The 23,349-nt window shown below is 40.1% G+C and overlaps 1 protein-coding gene across 2 annotated transcripts in view; it reads left to right on the top strand.

The window, feature by feature from the left end:
* Positions 1–394: 394 nt before the first annotated feature.
* Positions 395–23,349, top strand: part of THBS2 (thrombospondin 2) — a 43,127-nt gene continuing 20,172 nt past the window's right edge. Inside the window, exons 1-14 of one of the 2 annotated variants that reach the window (XM_090043319.1) lie at positions 395–704; positions 2,341–2,563; positions 2,754–2,828; positions 3,800–4,356; positions 5,590–5,674; positions 10,964–11,160; positions 12,180–12,320; positions 12,890–12,986; positions 13,982–14,152; positions 15,556–15,732; positions 18,300–18,473; positions 18,938–19,065; positions 19,194–19,346; positions 20,517–20,735. In XM_090043319.1, the coding sequence (XP_089899445.1) occupies positions 2,759–2,828; positions 3,800–4,356; positions 5,590–5,674; positions 10,964–11,160; positions 12,180–12,320; positions 12,890–12,986; positions 13,982–14,152; positions 15,556–15,732; positions 18,300–18,473; positions 18,938–19,065; positions 19,194–19,346; positions 20,517–20,735 (2,169 nt within the window). In that variant the 5' untranslated portion in view covers positions 395–704; positions 2,341–2,563; positions 2,754–2,758. The remainder of the gene's footprint in view (positions 705–2,340; positions 2,564–2,753; positions 2,829–3,799; positions 4,357–5,589; positions 5,675–10,963; positions 11,161–12,179; positions 12,321–12,889; positions 12,987–13,981; positions 14,153–15,555; positions 15,733–18,299; positions 18,474–18,937; positions 19,066–19,193; positions 19,347–20,516; positions 20,736–23,349) is intronic. The other variant, XM_090043311.1, reaches the window with a different exon arrangement.

The raw sequence follows: 23,349 nt of genomic DNA, 5'->3' as shown, positions 1-23,349 counted from the left end.
GTGGTAGGGATGGGGTGCTGTTATGAGGAGAAGTGGGTGGTAGCGGTGGGGAAGGGGCCGTTAGGGAGAGAAGAAGTGGGTGGTAGTGGTAGGGATGGGGTGCTGTTATGAGGAGAAGTGGGTGGTAGCGGTGGGGTGGGGGCCGTTAGGGGGGACGAAGTGGGTGGTAGTGGAGGGGGCAGCTGGACGGGCCGGGGGGTGCCGAGCCGATGCGGGCCCGCCCGGGGTGATGCTCCGCCAGGTCCCGGGGCGCGGAGTCGCGCAGGGCGGCAGCCGGCACAGAGCCGACCCTGCCTGTCTCTGCCCCGGTCTTTGCCTGGCTCCTCCCATGGCCGGGGCCGGGCCCGGGGCAGGAGGTGGACTGGCTCCGGGGGCCGGGGGGCGGCTTTGGAGTCGCCTTCCAGGTAGACGAGAGCAAATGGTCAGCCGCGAGCCGGGGATTATGTCACTGGTGCCGAGGCAGGAGCTCCGAAACGCTGCCTGGCGGGGCTGATTGACAGCCGGGCCGGGAAGGCAAGGCTATAAAAGGCGGCAGCCGCCCGCCGAAAGCCACTGGAGAGGATCCGAGCCGCTGCTGCCCCGCGCAGGGAGCCCGCAGCTTTTGGCCCCTGCCTTGTCCCCGGTGGCTTCCACTCGCTTTCCCCGTTGGATTTGACTGGGGGCTTTCCAAAGGGCAAGAGCATCACTGCAGCCTTGCATGCCAGGTAAGGAGGGAGGGGAAGGCTGGAAAACTTTGCCTGCCGGGGTGAGCTGAGCTGGCTGGCGAGCTGACTGCAGTAGATTGTGATGAGTCGGCTACAGGACACCGCTATGGGGAGGTCTGTCTGCCTTTGCCTCCCTTCCCATCGTCAGTCTCCTTGTCTCAGCTGAGCTTGTGTCAGATCTCTTTTGTTGTTGCTGTTGGTTTGGGCACAGCTGAATGATGCTGGTGGAGAGTACCTTGTGTCAACCAGCATCCCCGATGTGCTCACACTCCGGACAGCCATATATCTTCAGTGGGCAATATTATTATACTAATAGCTTTCTTGATGCAGGGTCATTAGATACATAGTGTTTTATCACACAAGCAGGCGCGGGATAGCAATAAAGGCACGTTGGTTTTTCTGTTGCCCCTTGGACACTGTGCTCTATGGTAAGATGTGCATTAGAAAGGCAACTGCATAAAGATTTAAAAGGAAAATAAAATATTTGTAAAGGATTAGTCTTGTAGCTGGGATGTTAAACCTGAGTTAGGAGATTTTTAAGGGGGGAAAAGACCCCTTGCTGGGTATACCTGACCCCTAGTTGTCTTTCTTGCTTGGTGCAGCGCGCTGGACCCGATGCTCTTCCAAGGTCCCTTCTGGACTTACAGTCTATGAATCTATGCATTTTCCCATTTTTGCAGAGTATGGTTTTGTAGAAATAGCAAACAGAGTTTTCAGTAGAAAGTTTGATTTTCTGAGGGACAGAAAGTAGCCCTGAACTCTTTTGGTGTATAGCTTAGAGAGCTTTTAAAGTAGTGGTATACTGTTATCCAGAAAAGCATGTCTGCACATTGCAGCTGGCAGACTGGATTTATTCTAATGACTAGACAGTAGCCCTGAACTCTTTTGGCATATGTGTTAGAGCTTTTAAAGTAGCAGTGGTACCCTGTTATTCAGAAAAGTCTGTCTGCACATTACAGCTGGGAGACTGGGCTAATTCTATTCAGCACAACACACACATGCACATGCACACGTGCACACGCACACACATACTTTTCCCTCATATAACCATATTGCATTACATGAAGGAAACATCCCAATAAAAATAATTCAGCACTGTGAGATAAATCTTAATTTAAGGACATGTGCATATGCATGTGCATGTAAGAAAAAGAAATTTTCTATGGTGACAATGAAAAGCTGTAATAGAACTTTTGAAATGCAATTATCTTGCAAGGCATTTAACTGTATAGTCTCATTCAAAGGGGAGTTAAGATGGAGCACTAGCATAGTGCATCTTCTGTCATTTGAAAACTTGTTGGCATCTTGAATAAAACCAGAAAGAAAATTCTGCTGATATGACATGTCTTTTCTGTATATTGTTCCCCTTTAGGGATCTTTGTATGGACACGGGGGTCTTAATATGTAAATATACATCCTCCTTACACATGAAGTTATAATGCTTTGCTCTTGACATCAAAACCAAACTTAAACAAGCAACTGTGATGTAATAAATATAGGACTATGCATGCAAGTAAGGAATAATAGTAGGAGCAGATCAACTCTCAATCACAAGTATTTCCCACCCCCCAACTGTCTCATACCTATTGTCTTCCACCCCTCTGATCTTCACTGCCACACATTTTTATTTTCACAGACCTGCATTTTGCATTTTGGCTTCTGTTCTACCCATGAGAGCACATAATTCACCAGCAGACTCCCTATATGCCTGAAGAGGGGTGTTTGTGCCCAAAAGCTTGCAAAGAACAATTTTTCCAACTATTTAGCTGGTCTAATAGAAGATATCACACCTACCCAAAGAACCTTGGCTGCCTGTGTCCTTAGACCAACACGGCTACAACCAACACCCCCAATCACAAGTATGTTATTTCATCCAGAAAAAAAATCCACAAATAAATATATTCAAAATCAAATTCCAATGATATACACTATTAGCCATAAACATTGCTTCCAAATAAGGTGTTGTTGTGGTGAATCATGTGACAGCTGCCAGTCTACAGTTGACATGGAGTATTTGCCTAATTCATTTATGTTTTGGCTTATTCATAGAAGTTATGCTACTGAGGAGCAGCCTGTTGTGGCTAACCTTCTTGTTGACTCTGTGGGCTACTTCAAATGCTCAAGGTAAGCCCTGAAAGTTCCTAATCAGATTTGTAGCAAGAAGTAATGACTGCACCTGCAAAGCTAAAAGTTGGTTTAAAAATGACTTATCTAAATCCCTATACACAATAGTATAATATAAGAGAAAAAGGGCTGCTAAAATAACTTTTAGCTTTCTTTAAAAAAGTGTTACTACAGATAAATTTGGATAACATTTCCCTCCTACCCAAGAAAGAAAAAGATAAAAATAGTTTTCTCTAGTGAGTGTTGACTTACGTTTACTTATCCAAAAAAGTAATTGCTAAAATATTCCTTTTGCAATGCATATGAAATATGAGAATGGCTTAAGCTGACTGGGCGGGCGGGATCTGCTTGGCAGGAAATGTAGAAAGAAAGGGAAAAAACTCCACGTGCCAAATTTAGCTTGGGTCTAAATCGGCACAATGCCAGATTTTTTTTTTCTGTGCAAGTTCTTGAGATAAGTTCATCCTAGGTGTAATTCTGCTTTTCTTGAGAGCTAACCTACTGTAATGTGGGTGTTCATTTGATTCTTCCAAGTTGCAAGTTAAAATATTACAATTGATTTGAAAGCTTTCCTTATGACAATAAGCATTTTTATGTATATGGGAGGATGACCTTCACTAAGCTAAACATATATTAGTATTCGTATATGTAAAGAAATGATGTACAAATACAAATGGGTACATAGATGTATGTATTATTATATACATACATATGCATGTTGCCAAATATGGGGAAATGCTCAACAGAAGGATATGCCAAATGTAAATACTGCTCATTCTTGCATGCCAAATAAGTATTAAATATGCTTCTGTCTTTAAAGAAGATGCGAGTACTGGATTTACTGTGTCAAAGTGGTAGCCAATATAGTAGTGTCTATCAAACTATTAGAATAATTGTATGTACTGTGTATGGTTATATTTCATTGCGTTCCTTTTTGTAATCACATTGTTACATGCTCTTGACTCTCACAGATGGTGACAAGGAAGAGGAGACTACATTCGACTTGGTTCAAATCAGTAACATAAACCGAAAGACAATTGGAGCAAAAGTATTTCGGGGTCCAGATCCCACTACCCCGGCATATCGTTTCATTCGATTTGACCACATACCTCCAGTGAATCCAGAGAAATTAAAGCAGATTATCAAGCTCTTACGGAAAAATGAGGGCTTTATTCTTTCAGCCACCCTGAGGCAGGACAGGCAATCTAGAGGCACCATCATTGCTTTAGAAGGTCCTGGCACCACCCAGAGGCAGTTTGAGATTATTTCCAATGGCCGAGCCAACACTCTGGACCTCATCTATTGGGTGGATGGCTCCCAGAATGTGATTTCTTTGGAAGATGTGGACCTAGCAGACTCACGGTGGAAGAACATCACAGTTCAAGTAACAGGAGAGAACTACAACCTCTATGTTGGCTGTGACCTTATTGACAGCTTTATCCTGGAGGAGCCTTTCTATGAGCAGCTGAAAGCAGAGAACAGTAGAATGTATGTGACAAAAGGGTCCATTCGAGAGAATCACTTCAGGGTAGGTAACATGGATGAGTTATAGTCTGTGCTGAGGTAAGGAATATAGCTGCAGTTAGTATTGGAAGACAATGGGCCTAATTCTTTTTTTTGTATATATCCCAATGTCAATATAGATAAGAGGATTCAAGAGCAGAATTTGGCCAAATGCCTTCTAATGTATTGCTGGAGGTTAACAGCAGGAATTTCAGAGTTTATACAAGTAAAGAATTGACAAAATATACTCTAGGGCTAGAGGAAGTGTATTCTATTACTGAATGAACATTTGCCTGCAACTTGTCAACTCCATTAGCCTTCTTTTCCAATCGTGGGCCTTCTAGGGAAGATGCTTTCAAGCATGCTACGTTTTGTGGTGATTTGCAGAGTGTTGGAAATTTTCTGATGGACTCTTTTCCATCAGAAAATGATGAGATAGTGAAAGTGACATATTTCACAGAAAAACATTGTGATTTTGATAAAATTTTGTTTCAGAAGAAAAACTCAGGAAAAAAATTCTGTGGGGAAGAAATATCCTACTTCAACCTTTCCCAAATTGTTTTGTTTTTCCATTTCAAAATAACTTTCCTTCCTCTTTTTTTTCTATTTCATGATCTAAAACAAAAAAATGAAGACTTGGAATCAAAATGTGACCAACTTAAAATGAGATCCACCCCCCCCCCCAAAAAAAAATTGATTTATGGAAAATGCCATTGTTCCATTTTAATTCTGCTTTAGATAGGAAGGATTTTAAAATTGCAGATACTCCCCTAAAATGAAAAATCTGCTTCTCACACAACACAAGTAACTTTTAGGGTTAGACTAAGCCACTCAACTCTCTCGTTTGCAACTTAAAGCAAACTTGACCTTTTTAAAACCATTGTGCCCCACATCCTCCATGCAACCATTGTCTGGCTAATTGAATATTATGGAAATATGTTTGAATTTGAACTCACAGCAAGGTGGCAGCATGAGAGCAGTTGAACAATTACTATTTTACTGTGACTTATTCTGAAAAATAACTAGTTTTATACTTTATTAATATTTTAAACAGTAAGGTTTCCAAATTAGCAAAATTAATTTTTAGTAAGTGTTTCCCAGAGATAAGTACCCTGTGTTATATTTTAATATTTACCTATGGCCAAATCTAGCTGTTATAGTGGGAATACTGGGGGACAACCCAGGCAAAACTCATGATGATCTGCTATGGGTTTTGTCTTCAATTGTCTGAAAGTTTTTTGGGGCTTTTCTATTACAGGGTCTCCTTCAAAATGTTAATTTAATATTTGACACTTCATTAGAAGAGGTTCTACGTAAAAAAGGATGCCAGAAGAGCCAGACAAGTAAGAATCTTTTTTCTCACTATTATTTTTCAAGTGAATCTGTAAATAAGGAATTACCAGAGTTATATATTACCCCCGACTAAGGCATAGCTCCAACTGAGGTAACGGAAATTGTGCTTATGGCAGAGGCAGAATGTGTCTCAGAAAGCTTTGGAATTTCTCATAATCTTCTTCTGAATATTGTTTGGAAGTGACAACAAAAGTAATCACTGTATAATTTACGTGGTGCTGAAAACATGATAAAAATATCACTCACTCACATCAATCTGACCTTTTATTTTTGCTGCTAGATTAGGAATCTTGGAGTCTTTAAATTATCAGTAAGAAGGCAAAATAACTCATCTATGTATACTTTATCAGTGAACAAAGGAAAGTTTTTTAATGATCAGAACACAAAGTTGGGAATCATCTCTCTGGATTCTGAACTTGATTTATTGTGTGATATGAGCATGTCTTCAAGCCTTAAGGATGTGAAATCTTTTGGTAGTAAAGGTATTAGAGACATTTTGAAAATGGGAGGGGGTATGGACTGACTGAATCTTAGGAGAATTAAAAAGAATAACCCAATAGGTGAAAAAAATATGAAAGGTATTTCTGATAGCTTGCCACATATAATTTTGATCAGTATTTTTCCTGAAGACATCATTTGGAGTCTTGTGGATGGGGAGGCCACCATTTTGGGACCCTCAAAAGGCAAACAATTAAAGGGCATGTCAAGTCTAGTTTAGGTCTCACCCTGACTGTCATGAGAGGTTTTTTTGTACCTGGCTCTACTTGCAGAAATTTTTACTGGCATGAGCTCAATCAAGAAACTTTGGGTAGTAATTCTGTAGGAGGGCAGGGAATGTGGTTTTGCAGTTACTGTATGGGTGAGGCAGCTAGATTTTGGATTTATTTCTGTTCTCTGCCACTGGAAATCACATGCATTCCACATGCTTGATCCTTGAACTTTGACTTTAAACAAATCAATTAAATCTACTGTGTTTCCATTTTGCCTTTTGTACAAAGAAAAAAATAAATGGCTGATCATGGCTCTTGCCCTCTTTGCTGGGTTATTAGGGAATTAATATACTTAAGATGCTTTGAGGTGAAAAGTTGATATAAACCAGATGTATTATACTGAACTTTAATACTAATCCCTGTTTAAAACTACTTCAAATAAAATTAAAGAGAAATTACAAAAACACTATTAGTATGTATACAACGGGAGCTGAGATGCTATGACAATGGGTGCCTTAGAAATACATTGAATGGATAGATGGGAATTTAACTTTAGCCAATATTAGCATGAAGGCATATCTTCAGCCTGTGACACATGTTGATTAAGAAGATTCTTGTGCTCAGGTTTGGCAGGAACACTACCACATAGGTCATATCCATACTTCCCACTATTTCAGTATGGAAAGAGGGAGAAGAAAAGGAAGGAAATACATTGCTAATTCTTTCCACTGTGGATAGAGAATAGCTCAAAACCCATGATCTTCTTTTTTATCTCTCCTGTGTTAGTAGAAGGACATGTATAAGTAGAAGAGCAAGTGTAAGGATATGCAAAACTCTTTTAGTTGAATGGCATTGCACTTTCAGAGTAAAGCAGAACAGTGGCTTCAAGGATGACACACTTCAGGTAGCCCATTAGCAGAGTAACCTTCTTAAACAGAAGATACAGATGGAGACCTAGGGTCATCTTAGACAATCAGATCCACAAAGTAGAGGTCTCAATTCTAGTCATAGTTTACTTAAGAGACTGAAAACATGTCTTTGTTTGGTTAAGGATATACTAGTATTGAGCCAATTGGACCAACTGAAGGAAGATCTCTGGATCTTCTACATTTGTATGGGAAGAGTACCAAAAAGGAAAATATTTGACTAAAATGGATTAGATACTAACAAAAAACATGCAGCCATATTTTTTCTCTACTACCGTAAAGAGAAATCATTTGGGAACCCAAGGGAAAATACTAGCAGTAAGGCATGATGAGAGATCATTTTTGATAGAACAGCTTTCAGCTTACAGTAGTTGCAGCTGTTGAAGCATTAGAGAAATGTTACATGCATCATTGCAGTGTCATGGCCCTGTCTATATAGCTACACAGCTACAGCTGAAAAACCATGGGCAATACACTGGTCACACATAACAGATCCTTCTTCTCTTAATTGATTCCTTGGCAGTTCAGGTGAGGCACCTAAGCTAACACATGCCAGGTATTACTGTGAGCAGAGTGGGAGGTAGGACATTGTCAGTCAAGTGCCCAAATTCTGAGATTCACTATTGCAGTTTCTCTGAAAGAGCCATGTATTTGCTGACTTTTGGGTCATATATATAAACCCTTTCAGGGAGGGTAGGCTGCCTAGAGAGATGATATAAGAGGCAGTTAATAGGTTTGTGGATGGGAAAGCATCACTATAATGTAATCATTACAAGTGCTTTAAAATTATTTATACATCTGCACTGAATTTTGGAGAGGCATGTTAAAAAAATAATAAAAGGTCTGGCTAAACAATATCTTTATTGTGGTATAACTTACACTGTTTTTGTAAGGAGCCTTATGGACAGGAATGAAGCTATCTGGGGATAGCCACACTGGGTAAGTGTTTTTATAGCATTCTGCCACTAGGAGGCAAGGGAAGAGAAGTAGCTTGTTTGCTTAGAGCAAATGGCTAGTCTTGGGTTAGTTGCAGACAGGTGACATACACCAGTGTAATTTCTACAAATGTAGTTTTTTCTTGGGTAATTTTACACCAGATTTGAGTAGGCAGCACCAGTGTAGATCTGTACATTATCTATCTGCTCCTTTTGTATACTGGCATAAATACTGATTACATGGGTGTAAATGTGTCAATTGTCCAGGCAAATATTTTTCCATCCTACTGAGTGCCAGATCAGCAGAATGAGCTTTTTGTTTGTCAAGGGATGAGTGTTTTTGCTCTAATGACAATATTTTCATTTTCAACACTTTTTCTTTTCAAAGCATATCATTATAGCCCTTAAGAATTAGCAGGAAGCCAGCAACAGAGCACTGAGTAGTCCTGAGGTATCTTCTTTCAATGATTGCCAAGTGCTGGTAGGGAGTATGGATTTAATGCTTCTAGCATAGTTTAGGATTGCACTCCCTGTTGAGACTACAGATTTAATAATGTCCTTAAACTGTTCAGGTCAAGGCAGAATGTGTTAGCTTAAAAATATGAAATTAATGATCTGAAAAATGTTATATGGGGAATCATTGAAGCCTAGTGTTCTACATAGTAATAAAATAATAAAAGAAGGCAACTTAAATAAACAGAGTCCCACCATAGATGACTCTGACACATTGGGCTCCTACAGATGTGCGGGGAGCCTGCTCCAATGTGCTGGAAATCCAGCATGTCGGAGCAGAGCTCAGAAACTGACACTCTCTGGCAGCCATCCGTGTCACATGTGTCAGCATCCCCATGTGTCCCCACACTAAAAAAAATGGTGGTGGGGCACTTTGAAATAAAACACGTTCAATGAGCTTCGGTTCAAAGCTCTGCCACCATTTTTTCAGCGTGGGGATGCATGGGGATGCTGATACATGTGACACGCAGGTGCTTTTTTCTGTCCTAGAAACTAAGATAGCTAATTATTTAAGCTTTGGAATATGGGAATCTTTTCAATATAGACTTTGGCAAGCATCAGGTAATCAGTTAACTATAAGCCACATTGATCCAATCCAATTAACACAAGTTAAGTGAATAATAATTAACAGTTAATAGCTTAGTTTATCATTATTTTAGTTTTTAAACTTTTGTTTGTACAAGGAGGCAGTGTAGGAGTCTGCTCCCACTAACATTGCTTGTACATTGTCTAAGTCAATCCTCCAAAGTTCTAAGACCTCTCACCATGTGTGGCTATCCAGATGACAAGGATGAGTGGTGTTGATACATATGTTACATTGCACCAAGAGTTGTGCTGATTTCTCTTCTGTAATATCCAATGATTACTAAAAAATACTGGCAGGTTGGTGCCAGGTGAATGCTGTCCCTATCCATTCAAGAGATAAATGAAAATGGGGTATTTCAAAGAGGCTGCAAAAGCTGCCCTAGCAGGGAAACTAAGCATTCCTTTGGCATGGGACTTGGTTGGCTCTGTGTCCCCTCCATGATGGGGGAGTTGTGTTGGTGCTAAGAGGTGTTTGGTTCTGTGTTTATTCCTAGGTACAAAGAGGCCACTAGAAGCCTGTTACCAACTGGCTGAATTTAGAAAAAGCATTTACCTATAATGCACAGTGCTGATCAGGTTCTTGCTAGTTGCAGAAGCTGGAGCCAGGGTAAAGAAGTGGCTTAAAACATCTTGGCCCCTATTTCACTTTTATCTGGGCTCAGTAGTAGATAACTTAGCTGAAAAACTGTATGGGAAATTTCTGTTATAAAATTTTGTTGAAAAATGCCAGCTCATTGAACTCACCATGTTCTGTTTAGAAGATCCCAACTTCAGTGAACTTTTATCAAACCCAAAGCATGATTCTAATATAAACCTTTTTGAATTTCCAGCTTGTTTGTCCTGGGGCTAGGGATGCTGGGAATTGTGGGTCTTTTGTCCTGGGACAGTCGATTGATCAGTCCATATCAGAGCTAGAAAGTCTGGGAACATCCTGCAGGTACTCAGTGAAATTCATATCTTTGTGAAATTCATTGCTGATATTAGCAGTGAAACTCATGAGACTACCATTTTAACTGAGCAGCTGCAGGGTCTGCGGATTTTCTTGTTCATCAGATATTTAAAAAACCTCTAAATTTACCCAAAGTTGGACATACTCTTTTTTAGCCAGACCCAATTAGCTGATATTTTTTTTGTGTGGATATATGCCATGGAATAGAAGGAAGAGTAGTCCTTTTTCAATGACCCGACTTGATCTTCTGTGTTCATATGGTGAACATGATATTGCATGAAACATGTGAAAACTTCTATGGCTATGGAGAATCATAATACAGATATACATATACATATACATATATATATGCTTTTATGATATTATATGTTACTATATTTGCTTCATAAATTAATTATTTATACTGCCAATAGTGCTTTTAAATGATGGCTATATAAGACAAAGCTGGGCTTTTAGTTTTGAAAGGGAAAGTCTATAATTAGAACCTGCTGACATCCAACCCCCTGATTTTATTTTTCAGTATAATTTAGCATGCAGCCGTTCCAAAGCTGATGCAGTTAAACTCTACCTATAGGTGCCAATCTATCATTCCAACAGTAAGCTATAATCAGTGGAAGACCATTGTATACACAACTGTTCTTTGTTCCCTTCCTCCCTACAGTTGAAGTGAACACCATCAATGAGAGTACTGAGATCCTTCACCTCAGCCCTGCTGTCACAACTGAGTACGTTGGTGAAAAAACAGAGAAGAAGGCTGAGTTCTGTGACCGTTCCTGTGAAGAGCTGGGGACTATGTTCACTGAGCTCACTGGGTTGCGTGTTGTTGTTAACAACTTAGTTGATAACCTTCAGAAAGTGGTAGGTGGCCTCTGGACTTAAGAATCAAAAGATATATAATACATTTTTAAAAAAATGCTGTCCCCCCCTCTCGCTTTCTATGACTTGGGTTGAACATATTGATGGATAGAACATTAGGCATGTTGGGAGGTGATTATACACATATACACACATGCTGGATTCAGTTGGACTCAATGCATGTACGGCCTACATTATGAAAATGCCTATTGATGACTTTGGATGCTGTACTAGGACACTTACTGATTTTGATTTCCATCGGGTAGATACAGGGACATTCCCAAAATATAAGGCCTATTAAAGTTTTCTGAGGTTTGGCAGCCAAGAGCTGAACACAAACTGCTTGTCAAATTTGGCCGTAAGTATCATGTATAGGCATATGTGTGTATATATAGTGTGTGTAGTATGTGTGTGTGTGTGTGTGTGTGTGTATATATATATATATATAGTGTGTGTGTGTGTGTATGTGTAGTGCGTGTGTGTGTGTATGTGTATACACACACACACTAATCCCTGTTTAAACTACTTCAAATAAAATTAGTGAGAAATTACAATAATGTGTATATATAATGTCTATACTACTCACCATACCTTAGAAGTAAGTGGAAGTATCTGATTTTTACCTTTCACTATTGCAGTAAGTTAATGTGTGGGTGCTTAAAAGCTACTTCCTTCCTTCCTAGTTCTGAACTAAGTTCATACTTTCTAAACACAGCTTTCATAACTTACTGCATATCCCAAGAGTGGAATCATTTTCCCTGCTAGATGATGAAATATATATATATTTTTAAAAAAAGCCATTGAGAGCAGATTATATTTAAAGCTTTCTAACCACACTTATATTAACTGAAAGAACTGTGGAATAGCACAATAACATTTTAGTATTCCTTTTTTCCTAATGCATAGGAACGCATAAAAGTGTACTTTGTCAATCATAATTTGAACCAGATCAAAAGTTTCTCTTTTTAAGCACCTTGGATAAAAATACACCTATCACATTGTTTGCTCATTTAATGTTTTAGTCTGAGGAGAACCAAATCATGTGGGAATTGATTGGGCCTAACAAAACTCTCAAGAACCAATCGGTCTGCTGGCAGGATGGCCGCGTGTTTGCAGATAATGAAATCTGGACGGTGGATAGCTGTACCAAATGTACTTGCCAGGTAAGACTTTTGAAGCATTTCTCCCTCTTTGCAAAATGTTAAGTATATTGAATCCAGCTTGGCTACTCAGTCCTGTAGAAGGCAGGGTAGATTTACACCTTATACACTAACCAAAGTAGGGTTATATATATATATATATAGAGAGAGAGAGAGAGAGAGAGCACAAGCTTTTGTGAGATGAAACTCACTTCATCAGATGCTGTGACAGGATGTTCAGAAAGTAGAGTATGAATCCAGCATCCATTCTGAGCCTGATCTAATAGGATCCCCCATTGTCTTAAATACATTTTGGATCGGGGTCTTACTTCTCATGAATAAAAGAGCAATGTTATATTGATAGTCCTGTTGGATGCAAAATCTTCCATTTGATAAAAGATCCAACTTAAATACAATCTTTCTGGTCTTTTACACTGATGCCAGGTGAGAACATCTTCAATGTTTTGTATATTTTCTTAAAGATTTTTAATAAATTATAGACCTTCCATAGGGATTGGAATTTTCCAGAACATATGCTTTTGCCAGTATCTGTAAATGACTACAAGCCAATATGTTGCTTTCTTTGTATGTAGAATTCTAAAATTGTGTGCCATCAAATCACCTGCCCAGCAGTGTCTTGTGCCAATCCATCATTTATTGAAGGTGAATGCTGTCCTGTCTGCTCTCAGTGTAAGTAGAAAAGCGAATGGAAAAAGGAATCCATCAGTTGGCCTTTAAAAAAAAAACTTGCTATATGTGTAGTATTGAAAAGAAAAAGTTAAATATACCCCAGTGCAAACAAAAATCATATTGTTTAAGCATTAGAATAATGGAATTTATCTACATTTCTCCTATTTGGACTTTCTGATTTCTCATTATGTGTTATTAGCTATCCGTTCATCTCTATACAGTAGCTAGAATAGATTGTATGTCAACCATCTTCTTATAGAAAGTGCCTAGTTTCCAGAATGAAGGTTAGTTTTCTGTGTTACAATGCTATTATGGTTACAGAGCCAAGGAGTGTCACAAATTATTTTTCTCTGTTATTATGGGCCTGACAATACTTCACTCATATGGAACAGAATGATAAAAGGATTCTTTCAAGACAGGAATTTAACTGCATAGCTAGAATCTGGAAAGAGAATAGCTTCAGTAATGCATTCACCCTGATCTGGACAGATCTACTGTAAAAAAATTGCAACTTTTTTCAGAAGTTTAAATTTTCTGAAATAGAACGTAAATGTTATTCTATTTAGGCCTCATGATTGATCAGATCAGGTAGAGTCCTTTTGCCATTATGCTCTTCATCATGTTTTTCATTACATTATATTAAAAATAGATCCAAGCCTTAGATTCTGGATGTGGTTCCAAAGTTTGGGGGTGTCTAGAAAGAGGTGTTTGGCACACCCCAGTCCAAAGATAAAATTCTACAAGAGTGAGTCCCAGCTCTCAACGGGATATAAGATGAGGGTGCTTGGATCCAGGATTCTGATATGGGCCAGTTTCAAATTGTGTTAAACAAAATGAAGTTCTCTAACTCTTCAGGGGTAGAAATAAAAGTGAAGGATCAGAACAAAAAATGTAAAGAAAAAAGGGTGCGTTCTAAGAAAAGGACATGCAGAAGCAGAAAACTGATGATAAAAGCAACTGACTGTTAAAAACATTTTGCTTCTTCTGATCTGCAGCTGAAGATAGTGAAGAAGGCTGGTCTCCATGGTCAGATTGGACCAAATGCTCAGTGACATGTGGCTCAGGAACTCAGATGCGAGGCAGGTCATGTGATGTCACCAGGAGTTCTTGCACAGGTCCACACATCCAGACAAGAATGTGTAGCTTCAAAAAATGCGAGCATCGCAGTGAGTTATGACATTTATCTCTCTTTAGGAACTTCTCTCTGTTTCTTCATTTCTATGATGAAGCCAAAAGAATCATAGGTTGGGTTTCCTAGACAGACATTAATAGTCAGAATGGGATGTATTTTAATACTAATTTGTGCTTTCGTACTCTGCTTCTTTTGGCATTGTTCCTCTGTTTCTCCCTTCTGTGATATTTCTCAGTTTATGTCAGTTCAGTGTGCATGTACACTGGCTAGTTTAGTCTTTATAGTGTAAAGGAAAAGGCAGGGAATGACTTTGGATTTACATTACAAGCTGGCCTATTACCTTTTGTTGACATTTAGAATATATATGGTGAATGTGGTACGGGGGGGTGACAATTTCTATTTTGCCATTCATCCATGGTTATCATCACAGTGTATTAGCTTAGAAATGCTTAAGACAGGAGGAGCTAAGGATCTATATAAAGTAGTTCAGTAAGATTCTTGTAGAGCATTTAATTGATCTGTTGTTTGCTGTCCATGCATGTGTCATATTCTGTCCACAGAACAAGTTTGTAAAACTCCAGGGAACTTTTGTTTCTTGACTAGTTTATGCAGACCTAAAGTCATATTGCTCATGATAATCAATAACCATCTTTGAAGACAAGTGTTTTGCTACAACTTTAAAATAATCTTATTTTTAAAGTAGCTGTTCTCTAGACAGTTACTATAGCATCCTCTTCAATCCTGCCTTGATTGTTAAGTTTGAATGAAAATGTTGGGCTTTCCAACTGGGGCTGCTGACGTCGACATTCATTGAAAAGCTTGATGGGATCTGATCCTTGATCCCAACAACTGAGTCTCCTGTCATGCCACATGTGCATGGCTGGAGGCATGATTGTGGGATTTGGGATTAGACATCAATTGCACCCTAGTGCCAGAGTAGGGGGAGAGCCTAGAATCACGATCCTGGGTTGCATCAGCAAGTAGCAAGCAGGGTGCCCAACGAGCTTCCACAGCTGGGAATGCCAGTCAGCTGACGAATGCTCTCATGATAGGAGCTCACCAGAGTCTTGAAGGGCTCTGCTGTGCTCCCAAGGTTGGGAATGCTGATTAGCTAATCAGCATACCAGCCACATGTTCAGTTTAAGATGAAACTGGAATGAGCCACAGAATTATTACATATATTTGTGTGATGATTTTGTGGCTTATTCCCTGTTTTATCACACCATTAATTGCTTGAATGTATGGCTGGGTTACTACTTATGACATGATTAATTAGTTAATCATGCCTTAAGTGTAATGTCTGCCAGGGGCCTGATAGTCATGGGAAAAAGATGGGATATCTGTTGTAAATGGGGAGAGTTCTCTTGCAGGGCTAGGTTCTATTATACCTTTAAATTAAATGAGCCTTTCCTTATGCTGAACCCTTCTTTCTGTCAGTACGTCAAGATGGTGGCTGGAGTCATTGGTCTCCTTGGTCTTCCTGTTCCGTGACCTGTGGAATAGGCAACATCACCCGCATCCGTCTCTGCAATTCTCCCATCCCACAGATGGGTGGGAAAAACTGTGAAGGAAAGGGCCGTGAAACAGAGAAATGTGAGAAAGTCCCATGTCCAAGTAAGTTTGCGTTTAAGTCCAAGATGAAAGTCAAACCCAAGATGACTGCATTTTGTCTTCCAGTAACACAGGCTCTAAATTTTGATAGTCCGAGGCAAAGAATCTAACTCCTAGCCTAGAAATGGACTATAATAAACCCACTGTTTCTTTGCTCCAAGTTTTAATATCTTGGCATCAGATTCATATTACAATATTCACAAGGAATGTGGTTTTGTGAGTAAACCAGGGGATGGGAAGTAGTAATTCAGGGTCCCACTTGTGGCCTTGGCACTGGCTCACTAAATAGTCTTTTGCAAGTCAAGTTGCTTCTTCATGTCATACTTTATTCATAATTATTTTCATGCTTATTTACCTCATAGGGGTATTTTAAGAAGGGATGAGTGACAACAGTGTAGTTTGAGGTTTTGCAAACCTCTTAAGATATTATTTTGCTTTAAAAATTAAGAGTTCCTTACAAGTTTAAGGAAACTTCCTTCCTGTAATTTAAAGCCATATTTTCCATGGGTGATTCATACATAACAAAAAGATAAACATGTTTTGAGCTAAACGGTAGGTTACATTATATATTAATGACAGAAGCATGAGTCACCAAAACCAGAATAGTATAAGCATATGCCCATTTTATAGTATAGATACACATTTTTATTTTTTAATTAGAACTTTTCTTTTATCATTGCTTCTTCTTTTATAGTCACTTTAGATTTGTTTTTATTTTACCCATTTCCTGCTTCATACTTCTGAACTCACTATATTTCTGTGGATTGAAAAATAGGCAAGATGAGTTACTCACCGCTGCCTGTGCAGCCCTTTTTACATAAGTGCCAAGTGTTATTTATTCACTAACATGAATGATGCATGCCCCTGGCGGCTGGTGGGGCACAGCAGTGCTGGTGGCGGTAAGCAGGGAGCTCCCACAGACCCTGCCAGCACTGTCAGTGGCGGGAGGGGGGAGGGTGGTGAACACCAACCGGGGGTCAGTGACCACCCACAGATGCTGCTGGCAGTATTGGTGGTGGCCAGCGGTGATCGCTGACCATCCACAGATGCCGCCGGTGGTGTGGGCAGGGATGTGGGGGTGGGACCCTCTACGTGTGCACTCCCTACCCATTGACAGTATTTACTGACAGCCAACATTGTGCTTGGTACTGTACAAATCATATGGAAAAACACAGCTTCTGCTCCAAAGAAGTCACATCCTAATTGTTTTTATACCAATATTATTCAGGAATATGTGCTCTGAAATCAATGGACATGTACTAGCATAAAATGTAGATGGAATCAGAATAAGTCACTTATATCTGAGTCAGAGGGGCAGTGCGTTTGGGAGTCATAATAATGTTTGGATTGCCAAATGAAAATACAATCTTCAAGTGGTGCAAATGTTGCTTTGTTGTAGAAATGTCATAGAATATAGAAAAGTTATCTCCAAATTCGGATGGAAGCAGTATAAGAGCCTTATTACATGGTAATTTTGGGCAGCTCCTGGAGCTCTTAACTCCTGGATTATCTGCACATTAACACCTTGAAGTAGTTCTAAGCACTCATTATGCAGCTCAGAGTGATATTACTGGAGGCCAGGATTATCTCTGATCTGCACTACCCAGCTCCTGTTCCATGAAGGTGTGGCCACACCCCACAGATGTGCCACTCAAGTTGAAGTTCTCCAGTATTTCTGGATATCTCATACCCCCAGCCATAGAAGCCTGTCCTGGCTGACCAGGCCTCTAGTGGCAATTTACAGGTACAGCTCCTAGTCCTGCCCCTGCTCAACAGGCCTCTAGTGGCAAATCCCAGCTGTGCAGATGGGGGACAGTGTGAGAAAGTTTCTAGACTAAGGGTGTGACTGATCCAAATTCCAAGCTGGCACTAATACCAATCAACATTTGTACAGCTCACAGCATAAGGTATAACAAGGCCCTAAATAGAAGGGCTTTAAATGAAGGCAAATCAAAGTTATTTGGTAGCTAGGGAAGACAATCCTAAAATGCCATTAGTTCATTAGTTGCAGTATGCTACATCTTCAACTGACAAACAAAAAATTTACAGCACCAAGCATGGGTGACTGGTGCCTCCTGAATCTGGGGGGGGTACTAAATCGCCAAACGGGGAGGGGGGGCTCCCCCAGCATCCAATTGCCGAGTCAGCGGTGAAACTGGAAGTGCGCTTCTGCTGTAACATCTGGTTTCACGGCTCGTGCTTCTAAGGGGTGCCCAGCTGATTGCAGGGGGTACACGTGCACCTGCGTGCACTCCTTGTGTGTTGCCAGCAAAGGTACTTTGGAATAGAAACAGTTGGCTCAGAATTGTCATCTGAATAATAACATTTTTGGGGACAACTTTTTCATGGAAGAAATAGCCCAGCTCTGGGGAGCATGAAGATCAGGTGCTTCAGATCCTGCAGTGCCATAGGTGCAGTTCTTTGGTAACTGTAACCTTGTTGTTCCTTTCCTTCTTCTGTGTACAGTGACAGCTGTTTATACACCATTACCTGAGAGATGAGTTGTCTTCATGGAACTTTGTTTGCAGTATGTTGCTCCGGTTGATTTTCTCCTTTTCTACATCTTCTAGTAAATGGTCAGTGGGGTCCATGGTCTCCATGGTCTGCTTGCACAGTTAGCTGTGGAGGAGGGATCCATGAGAGGTCTCGGCTTTGTAACAGCCCAGAGCCCCAGTATGGAGGAAAACCATGTGTGGGAGATGTCAAGGAACATGATATATGTAATAAGAAAGATTGCCCAATTGGTACGTATGCTTGAATGGTCAGCTATCAGTTTCCTGGCCTTCAGTTTTTGTTGTTGTTATCATGTATGCCTCTATGATATGGATAGCAGCACTAAGGGTTATGATAGGGTCTACATGTATGAAATCCATTAATTCAGGCCTTGTTTCAGGAAATCATTTAAATATATGCTAACCTGTCATTCACTTAAGAGGTATTTTATGTATATTTTTAAGGATAAGGGCTTTGCTAAATAAGGAAACTGTTCAGATAGCACCTCTAAGTGCTATTAATGTAACTGTTTATAATGGCCATAGAATCAAAAACGAAATGTTTCCATAGCTACCTGAAAATTCAAACACTTTTAACTGTGTGCATTCCATCATCTTTATAGGTAATTCAATAAATGAAAGAGATCTTTCTTAAATAATGTCGATTGTTCCTCCTACACTCCTACTCTTATTTATATTTTAACATATTTTGACAGATGGGTGTTTATCAAATCCTTGCTTTCCTGGAGCAGAGTGTAACAGTTACCCTGATGGGTCTTGGTCATGTGGGGCTTGTCCTTCTGGATACCTTGGTAATGGAACAGTCTGTGAGGATCTTGATGAGGTATACATAAACACGTCATTTTTTTCAGTCAATATGAAATTTTTCCTTGACGTTATTAAAAATCCATGTTTGGCAATTATAGTGTCAGCTGATTTGCTTGTTCATTTTATTTCTTTATTTCCTTGTAGTGCATAGCTGTGCCAGATGTGTGCTTTAAGGTCAATCAGGCCCATCGCTGTGTGAATACAAATCCAGGTTTTCATTGCCTGCCATGCCCTCCACGCTACAAGGGAACTCAACCTTTTGGAGTGGGTCTGGAGGTTGCCAAGACAGAAAAACAGGTAAATGATATTAAAGAGAAGGCATTGTTTAGGCAAATTATGAAAAAGGAAATCTTTCTAAATCATTCTCAGTAAAAAAATGTTTGTGAATTAGTATTCCATAAAGTTTGGTGCCAAAAAAATATAGCCCCAACTAGCTACATGCTGATGTAAATTTTTTGGGCCCAGGCTTTAGTCCTGATTCTTCATTGCTTTCACTTTTTGTTGTCATTTATACATGTGTAAAATGTTACTGCTTGGGAATGATAGCATTTTGCTCCCACATTTTATATGCCTTTTTCATAGATGTAAATGAGAATTGGAGGGAAAAGCAGTGGAAAATCAGGATACCATGTTTACTCATATATAAAATGAGACTTTTCCCCTCAATCAGCATGGGAAAAAAGCCCCTTGTCTTATCTTCACATACCAGCACTCTGCCATACCTGCCCTCATTAAATACATTGGCTATCATTAAACTAATGCTAGAAGCAGCATGTGCTCTGTCATGGAAACCAAGTATGAAGATGACAGAATACAGTTAATGATGAGCATGCTCAAAAACACATGTTGGGCAAACACCCTGATGGGAACCTTCTTTAATTTTTTAATTGTTTTGGCCCTTAAAAATCAGGCAGTTATTCCCCCAGGAGGGAATGACCACTAGGCCTGGAGGTACAATACTGGGCCAGCACTCAGAGAGGCTGGAGCAAGCTTCAACACCCTCCCATGGTGCCAAAAATGCTCATGGGAACCTTTCGTTTGGGCCTTTAAAAAAAACCAAACAGCGGGTGTTTGTTCCACAGGGAACTGGCATTGGGCCTGGAGGTGCTGCAATACCAGGCTCTACAGGAAGTCAGTGTATGCATTTTTTCTGTTCCATAATAACTTTATGAGAACTTACAGCACCCACATAAATGTGGCTATTCTTCAAAATATGTTGAAGTGATACTTTTAATTATTTAATTATTAATGGAACTTGAGGCATTTTTATTATGTGTTATTTGGAATGATGGATTAAAAGAAATAAATGGCTCACTGTGTTTAGTAAAATGGTATATATATTTTAGGGTCTTTAGCTATTAGTTAAAACAAAATTTAAACAAATGCATCTGATTTTCAAAAGTTCTGGCCACTGAGAAGCAGCTACTACTGGCATGAAGTCTGATCAAGTATGATGTATTTGAACAGGTGTGTGAACCTGAAAATCCATGCAAAGACAAAACACACCAATGCCACAAATCTGCAGAGTGCATCTACCTGGGCCATTTCAGTGACCCTATGTACAAGTGTGAATGTAGAACAGGATATGCTGGTGATGGGCGAATCTGCGGTGAAGATTCTGATTTGGATGGTTGGCCCAATAAAAACCTGGTCTGTGCTGCTAATGCTACCTACCATTGCATGAAGGTAAGTAAGAAGGGTCAATCAAAACATGGTGTCCTAACCACATTTCTTTTTTCATTAATAAAAACCAAAGGCTATCTCTTTTCAACCATCTGTCAGGTGATAGTTTTTATGCAGCTTTCATATATAAAGATATCTTCCCTTTCTGTGAGATAGTATAGAATGTGCATGTATGAAAGGCCAGATTCAGAAAATTATTCTGGCACCTAATAGTTAGATCCCTAGAATCTAGACCTTGTGCGAATTGTCTTATGGTTGCAGTATTGTAGGGAGAGTTAAGTGTCTCAGAATGACATACAGTGCAACCAACTTGCTGAGAACAGAACCATGTAAAGCCAGCTTATTAGCATGCATGTGCATAGCCAGCAGGGAAACACTGACGATAGAGGTGAATCCAGAGTAGTCTCTCCTGGGTTCCTAGGGAAGCAAAATCCAGTTACCTGGGATCAATAGTCCTGAATGAACTCCAGATTTTTTTCAATGAATTGAGCAGAGTCCACTCTTTTTCAAAGGAGGTAGAGGTGGGGTTGCCCACCTTTCATATAACAGCCTAGATGCTTGGGCACTCACCCAGGAGTGGGACCCAGGTTTAATGCCTTCCCCAGCCTGAGGAGATTCAAACTCGCATCTTTTATCTCCCTAATTAGTGCTGTAACTGCCCAGCAATTATATAGGCAAGAAGTTGGCATCCCTTTGCAAATTTGGGCTGCAGCTTGCAATCCAGCCAGTGCTGCAGATGGCCATTCCCCTCCTACTGCTAACAAAAGTGAGCAGAAGCTGCAGCAAGGAAAAGCAGCTTTCTACATGGGCTGTAGCCTCTAGCTGGAGTGGCCAGAGGCAATTGGCATACTATTAGAAAACCATGGATCAGATCAAACAACTGGGGCATTGGTGTGCCCTTAGTAAAATGCAGACCAGATGGGACCTTTGTAGGTTAGCTTTAATCCCTTTGCAGACAGGATCCAGCCCACAGTCCTAAATTACCAACTTCAGATATAGGCCATTCCAGACGGGGAAGACAGTACTCTCCATGCCTCCTTTAGAAGCTATTCCACTTTACAAAAAATAAGTTAAAATGCATTGGCTAAGAGAGAGTGCAAGAGTGAGCTAGTCTGAGCACAATAGAGTATGTGACTGTAGCCTACTGCTTATTCACCTTAGCATGGGAAGACCTGATTTCTAATTCCCACTCCTAGGATAGTTTCTGTATTTTAACCTGTGGCCACTTAATGTAACCTTGGCACCTTAGCAGGAATTTTCAGGATTTAAATTCTGGATTTAGGCCCATAAATTAAGGCCAGTTTTTTGGATCTGGCTGATATACTTGAATGGAATCATATATCTCATTATACAGGGCATATCTCAGTATCATAGGCTAACCTATTGCTCTGCTCTATGATTCATAAGAGAAAAAGAGAGATCTCTCCTGGATCACTTTTCCTGGATCACACAAGTTCAATCTTCTCTTTACAATCGTCTGTTTTGGGAATAGAACTGGAAGAATTTTTTCAACTGGATATTTGTTTGCCAAAAAATACTATGAAGTTCATTCAGATTCTTCATGAATTCATGTTGTGTCATCACAGTTGGAAAAAAAAAAAGCCTGAAAACAATTTTAAAAATTGGAAACATTGCTAATTTTTTTAAATTAAACATTTCAGTTCTTTTGTTACAAAACAGTGCTTCATTTTTAAATTAGCCTACAGGAAATTAACAATAAAAGTAAAATATACCATAAAGGAGCCATTATTTTTTTTGTTTAATTTTTGCTGTTGTTTTGGTTCAAAATGAAACATTTAAAAAAATGGCTAGGAACTAAAATTTAAAGAAAATTTACACAACTCTATCTGGTTCTCTTGTGGAGTCCAGTTAAGTCAATGCAGTTATACTTGAAACAAACTTAAGTCAGTGCCTTTACTCTTAGAAAGGGAGTATTAGGGCATGTGTAGATGGAACGGGGGCCCTAAATTGAAGTGATGGGTTTTAAAAAAACACTGCTTCAATTTAGGGCGAAGTAAACCCCTGTGTTGCATACACCCGTGTTTTACCTGCCTCTCCAGTGGTGGGGAGGGGAAGGTGAGCTGCTGGCGGGCAGAGTGGTCCTTCGACTGCGGGGGTGGAGGGGGCTGGTGTTTCCCTCCGCGGCAGTGGTAGGTCCCCCCCAAGGAGGCACCCACCCGCAGGCACCTGGCTTGAGCGCAGCTGCAGAGGGGAGAACCAGGTCCCCACGCAGCTTATGCAGGCAGGCAGGTTCCAGGAGGGAAAAAAAAAAGATCAGGCTCACTGTTTTTTGTTTTTTTTTCACCTTTGGTGGAGCCTGCCTTCCCAGGGTGCTGCCAGGCTGCCTGAATGGGCTGCCTGCACAGTCCCTGAGTCGCATGGAGCGTGGTCCTTTGCTCTGCGGCTATAGGGCAGCAAACTAAAACTCCTTAGAGATGTTTTAGTTTGTTGTGCCCCAAAGTCATTTAAGGTGCATGACACCACTGAACATGCTACAGCAACTGGAATTAATCACAATATACCACCTACGCATGCAAACACCAACATCATTAAATGGTGCAAAAGCATTTAACCCGTTTTAAAGCATTGTGCACACATGCCCTTCATTTCATCTCCA

Source organism: Crocodylus siamensis, chromosome 1, assembly GCF_052110815.1.
Source record: "Crocodylus siamensis isolate JL-2025a chromosome 1, ASM5211081v1, whole genome shotgun sequence".
Classification (NCBI taxonomy): Eukaryota; Metazoa; Chordata; order Crocodylia; family Crocodylidae; genus Crocodylus; species Crocodylus siamensis.
This window is presented reverse-complemented; position numbering and strand designations above follow the sequence as displayed.